The sequence below is a fragment of the Bombina bombina genome, chromosome 5, assembly GCF_027579735.1.
Source record: "Bombina bombina isolate aBomBom1 chromosome 5, aBomBom1.pri, whole genome shotgun sequence".
In the NCBI taxonomy this organism is placed as follows: domain Eukaryota; kingdom Metazoa; phylum Chordata; class Amphibia; order Anura; family Bombinatoridae; genus Bombina; species Bombina bombina.
In genome coordinates this window covers 421,071,416-421,078,243 of record NC_069503.1, presented here as the reverse complement: position 1 = coordinate 421,078,243, position 6,828 = coordinate 421,071,416, and the positions used below count along the sequence as shown (strand labels likewise).

At 33.8% G+C, this 6,828-nt stretch overlaps 1 protein-coding gene across 1 annotated transcript in view; it reads right to left on the bottom strand.

The window, feature by feature from the left end:
- Positions 1-498: 498 nt before the first annotated feature.
- The window catches only part of CMTM7 (CKLF like MARVEL transmembrane domain containing 7), a 177,088-nt gene continuing 170,758 nt past the window's right edge, over positions 499-6,828 (bottom strand). Inside the window, exon 5 of the mRNA XM_053714255.1 lies at positions 499-3,703. Within this exon, the coding sequence (XP_053570230.1) occupies positions 3,690-3,703 (14 nt within the window). The 3' untranslated portion in view covers positions 499-3,689. The remainder of the gene's footprint in view (positions 3,704-6,828) is intronic.

Here is a 6,828-nt window from a genome sequence, read left to right as displayed (position 1 = left end):
ATTATTCGAGGTCTGAAAACACTGCATCAGTTTTGTTTTTGAACATTTGTCCTTTCCTGCAAATAAATGCTCTAAATGACAATATTTTTATTATGAATTTGGAAGAAATTTTGTCAGCAGTTTATAGAATTAAACAAAAATGTTCATTTTACTCAAACACATACCTATAAATAGTAAAAACAGAGAAACTGATATATATATATTTATTTAATAATGGGGGGGTCTCTAGGCACTTATAATATGCCATCAAAAAGACCTAGTGATCCAAGGCCCATTGTTCTAAAGCCTAGAAGTCCCTCTTAAAGTACCTACATCATTTTTAGTTACCAGGTGTTCACCTGGTGTGAATAAATATACATTTATTTTAGTATAGTCGCATGGGAGTCCCTATGGGCACATCAAAATTATACAATCATAACCTACAGACACTATTTATATGAGGATAATCCCTTCTTATTTAAACTAAAGTGTTTAGAAAAAAAATAAACACACACAAAATATTTTTCAGCCTTCTTTATTAAAATTTAAATGAAAATATAATTTTTCCCACACACATTTCGTTGTAAAGTTTGAACATGTTATGATATATATATATATATACACACACAGTATATATATATATATATATATATATATATATATATATATATATATAATGGTTTAATTTGAATCTGCTGGGTGCTGGGTCTGCTGAAAACAAGAATATATAATATATGTGAGCCTAAAGCAGGGCTTGATTGGGAGAAGTATCTAAAGGCTCCAAAACAGCTCAGGATATGGTTCATCAGGTAAGGGGTTAAAATGGTATGCTCTATCTGAATCATGAGAGTTTAATAGGGGGGGGGGTGTAATTATAAGATGTTTTCTGTTCCTTTAAACTACTGCCTCTAAAGTAGCAGTGAAAAAGCACAGTAAGCACTATAGTGCCTTAGAAATTAAAATACAGGTAGCCCTCAGTTTACGCCGGGGTTAGGTTCCAGGTGGAATTGTTGTAAATCGAAACCGTTGTAAATTGAAACCCAGTTTATAATGTAAGTCAATGGGAAGTGAGGGAGTTCGGTTCGAAGCCCCTCTCAAAATTGTCATAAGTAACACCTAAAACATTTTTAAAGCTTTGAAATGAAGACTTTAAATGCTAAACAGCATTATAAATCTAATAATATAGATTGTATCATCATCAAACTAAATTTAATGAACAAAAACATTTGCTAACAGCACCTAATATGTATGTTAGATAATATTGGGTCTGCACCTATTCTATGCATTTCAATCTGCAGTGATTTATAGGCAGTTAGACACCCTCACCTGAAGCTGCTGGACAGGAAGATAATAGGGAAGTGGCTGCTCGATAGCTAATGTCTTTTCTGTGTACACAGATCAATTTCAGACCTGTTAAGTTGCATAACTTTGCTGCAAAACAAGCGGACAGCTCCACCTACTGGCTATTTTAATTACTGCACATGACTGAAAAAAAAGGTTGTTATTCTGAAACGGCACAAATTGAACCGGCGTAAACCGAGGGCCACCTGTATACTACAGAGAAATGTATTACAAAACAAAGCTATACATAACTGAATAATAAAAAGAGAATATGCAACAGGAATACATTTGGGAAACCCTCTAGCAGACCAAATTTATTAGATATTTTTCTTAAAGCGATTTTAAAGTAATTTGTATGTCTGTTGCATTAAAAATTACATTTTGAAATATATATAGATATATAGATATATATACACACACATATACAGTATATATTTTCTTGTATGTTCCCATCCATAATAATAATCATTTTTTGCATTTTTATGCTTGTGTATTGTTCCTTCCAGCCAGTAAGCAATGTAATATCCCATGGTATGTTCTGCACACTAACGTGCTTCCTCTGATTTTAAAGCTGATTTCAAGCTCAGTTTAACATAAACTTAACATTGTAATGCAAAAATAAATTGTATTTACATGTTCAAATAGTGCATAAATTGCATTATATTTTTTTTCATTTAAATAAACACTAAATACATATCATGCTCCTCCCTCTAATTATAGGTGTAACCATTTGGAACATAGATAACACTGCAGGTATCTGAAGGTGAGTCACTGCACATGTGCAAACAGGTTAGCACTGGAATGCAGTGAAAGATAGATTTCAACATGGCAGCACCCATGACTAGAGGAAGGTGAAGAATTACCATAATACTATGCATATGTCCCTTTAATTTCCCTTCCAGCACAGACAGATAAACATATTGATAAAACAACCAAGAAGATGGGAACTGTAAACATATTCTATTTTCTAGGAAAGCACCACCTTTACAAAAGAATATAAATAGTGTGACTTGTCAACTGATTACAGTAAATAAAGGAACTCCAATACAAAGCCATAGCAAGTGAAGATCCCACTTCAAAGACTGTCCAATGCTCATATGGGACCAGGAGTTTGATAATTACTTTACCTTGAATAATAGAAGTGATAATAAATGACAAACAATAACAAATAAATATAAGCTCTAGCATAAGAAGAGGAGAAACTGATAAAGCAGTTCAGGAGCAAACTAAAACATGTATATGACTCTCATTCATGTGTGGGATACACAGAACAGCGCTAATAGTGCAAATAGCTTTTCACTTCCGCCAAACAACATAGATTTGGTTGTGTCAACGATAATAAGGTAACATTCTAATCTTCACATTTGTCTTGTGCTATTTTCTAACAACAAAAACACAAAATGGATTCCTTATCAGCTGGTTGCCTCTTACCTCTTTTTTTTAATAATATTTTACATTTGAGCCTCTTTGACATGGCAGCTTACAGATAATGGATACAGTTGTGAAACGCAGTCTTGCATTATAAGTGAACGTTTTCTCTAAATGTACAATATTTGCCCATATACTGTACATATTACTGTACTGTATATATTATGAATATATTATGTCACATATCCTGTTGTGTTATTGTTGTAATGCATTATTTACAAATTAATAAATAAAAAGAATTCGTTATTTTTTTAGTATTACCTTTAAAAGGGACAATGTACACATTTTTTTTTAATTAAAAAAGAGGGAACATTAAAATGTAAAATAATTCCTGTGATAAATGAACCTACTGTGGGGGTCATCTCTGTCAATATAAGCAATGTTCATGTTTTAATTTAGACAGCTTTTACTTAAAAGTAAATTGAAGTCAATATGAGACTTTTGTGATTAAGCTACAGAATACAATTAAAAAAAAAAAAAAGAGTTTCTACTGTTCTCTAAATTACCATTTTCTTGTTGGTATCCTTGTTGAAACTTAGCTCCTTTCCAATAAAGCATAATGAAGTAGACTCAAGAGCATGCACGTTTCTTGAGCACTAAATACTGATACAAACATTGTTGCTACTAAATAGTGCTCAAGATATGTGCACGCTCCTAAGCCTACCTGAACATGCTTTCTTAGCAATAAGCTTTATACCTTTAACCGCACACACTATCTGAATCACAAACGTTTCATTTTGACTTCCATGACATACTTATCAGTCTTTACTGCCAAAACTTCTACTCATTGTCTGGTTTCATAAACGTGATAGAAAATCTGATACTACAAAGACCCTTTACTGTAACACATTATCGTTTTGTTAAATGATAAAACTGTCAGACAGTGCTTGTAGAACTGTTCAACTTGTCTTCACTTCTGGAATCATCTGCCGGCCAGTGAGTCATAAGGTAGCTCCTGAAAAATAGTTATTATGGTGGTTAGGACAACTGTATAGAACATCATTATTTTGTTTCTATTCCTTGTTTGTGAGCGAACAGAACCAGCTACACTGTAAACTGTAGATATTAAAGGGACATGCAAAAAGAAAATGGTCTATTTTTGCACCCATCTGCAGCTAGCTCCCAGTAGTGTATTGCTGCTGCTGGACATACATAGGTATGCTTTTCAACAAAGGATACCAATATAATGAAGTAAACTTGAAAACAATAATAAATTAAATAGTCTCTTAAAATTACATTTTGCAGTTTATTTTTGACTTTCATGTTCCTTTAAAGGATATGAAACATTTTTTTCTTTCCTGACTCAGGAAGACCACACAATTTTAAACAATTTTCTAATTTACTTCTTTGATCAGATTTGCTTAATTTTCTTGTTATCCTTTGTTGAAGGAGCAGCAATGCACTACCGGGAGATAGCTGAACACATCAGGTGAGCCAATGACAAGAGGTATATATGTGCAGTCACCAATCAGCAGCTAGCCCCCAGTAGTGCAAGGCAACTCTTTAGCCTACCTATGTATGCTTTTAAAAAAAGGATACCACAAGAACGAAACAAATGAGATAAAAGAAGTAAATTGGAAAGTTGTTTAAATTGCGCAATGTGAATAATTATAGTTTAATTTTGACTTTTTGTGTAACCCTTTAGTATTCATGCCGTTCATGCTTTGTTACCTCGCTATAGACTATCTGACGGTTTAAAATATTTACATAGAAGCAAACTTCTTATCTTGATTTAAAAAGGTTAATTCTATTTTTAACATTGATCACAACATGAAGCCTTGAATTGTTATGAATATTTTATTTATGGCAGCCCACTGTTCTGCAGTTCTGGCCCTTAGCTCCCCTTAATTGGGCAGTCATTCATGATGCTTCAGTCAATCACAGGGACTGATTTATTGTGCACAGAAAAAAAAGAAGAAAGAAATAGAGAAATGAAACAACTTAGGGCTAGATTACAAGTGGAGTGCTAATTTATTGCGATAAATAACGAGCTTGCAATAGCAAATAGCGCTTAATTAATCAAAGATCAGATATCTGGTTAATTTTATAAATATGCCCCCAATATACAGTGGAGTGTATTTTATTAAAAATTAAAATTGTACAATTTTTATTTTTTAATAAAATAACTGCGCTAATCAGTATTTTGAAGGTAAAGTTGACAAGAGTGGGGTGTTAGAAAAAAAAAAACCGGCATTGAAAAGTGCCTTTACATAGTGGTCTACAAGAACTGTGTGTTCCCTGTAAATATATAGGTAATCTGGCCCTTAGTGTAAAAACAGTGCTTGTCACATGATCCCTAAACAGGCCAAAAGCTCATTCAAATGCTGTTTTAGGCAATTTGCAGCATTTTGAAGAAAACCTAGTTGACACAATTCTGGTCTGTTATAGCTAGTAACTGAGAATCACTGACACAGCCAATACTTATTTTTTATGTATTATATTAAACCAGGAGTGGTTTTAGACAGGAAAATAATTGGACATGCCAAAAAAGATGGTCACTTGCCTACACATCAAAGCTAAAGGTTTGTACTGGTCATTATTTACTACTACGCAGTTGTGAGTTTCTTATTTAAAGTTACATTAATCCCTCTCCTTTTCTGCTAGTGCAACTGAGATCTTTCTAATTTTTGACTGTTGATAGTTTTGAGAATTGTTGGTGCTGCAATAATTCCTAGCATCCCACAGCACCCCCACAGAACTGCCACCAACTTTAACCTTTGGGAATGAATTCATTGCATAGCATTGTGCGGCAGCCCTCTACAGCGGTTAATTACAGCAGAAGAAAGCACCTATGACTTTGGAAACAAGGAACAGGCGAAAGCAGAACTCCTTCAACCTTTCTACATCTAGGGACATGCACTCCTGAAACAAAGCATACTCCAAATAGTCACTTGGAAGTGAGGAAATGGATATCCCTCTTGAATTCCAGTAGACATCCCATTTGTAATATAGCTAGAATACACTTTGATTCTATAACAACACAATTGTCTTCAGATCTGCTAGTTAATTGAACAGATCTTTTGAGTTTGGATTTCAGGCCGTGTTCAAGATAGAAGACAGTTACCTTATCAGATATCATAACTGATATGAGCTCAATAACTGACCTGCTTCCGGACAGCTTTAAACAAGGAAATGCAGCCCTGATTTAAAGGGACAGTCAACACCAGAATTTTTGTTGTTTTAAAAGATAGATAATCCCTTTATTATCCATTCCCCAGTTTTGCATAACCAACACAATTATAATAATACACTTTTTACCTCTGTGATTAACTTGTATCTAAGCACCTTCTGACAGACCCCTGATCACATGACATTTTATTTATTATCTATTGACTTTCATTTTAGCCAATTAGTGCAGTGTCTGCCACAATCCACGGGCGTGCTCACAATGTTATCTATAGGGTTTACCTGAACTAGCTCTCCCCTGCTGTGAAAAGCAAATACAAAAGCATGTGATTAGAGGTGGCCTTCAAGGGCTTAGAAGCTATCATATGAGTATTCCTAGGTCTAGCTTTCAACTAAGAACACCAAAAGAACAAAGCAAAATTGGTGATAAAAGTAAATTGGAAAGTTGTTTAAAATGGCATGCCCTATTTGAAACATGAAAGGTTTTTTTGGACTTAACTGTCCCTTTAACAGAAACTGAGCCCCCCATTTTTTCTGCATTATGGAGGTCAATATTGTTAGGGTCAATTGATCTGGTGATTTATGTATAAAAAAATAGCAAAAGCTTATTAAAACCCCCCATATAGGACTAGATTACAAGTGGAACGCTATTTTAACGTGTTCCTGTAAGTTATGATGGGTTAAAGTCAGGGGATGTGGGTGTTAGAAAAAAAAATGCCACTGAAAAGTGCCTTTACATTGCAGTCTATGGGGGCTGTTTTATCACTGTAAATATATATGTACAGTATATGCTTATATACCTATATATTTAAGTGTTAATATGTGTATATACACATATAAAAACATAAATAAATATATATGTATATATTCATATACATACATATTTTTAATTTGCTGCCAAACGCTGCGCAAATGATCTCCTACAATGCGCTAGGTTCTCTGCTGTCTTACAGC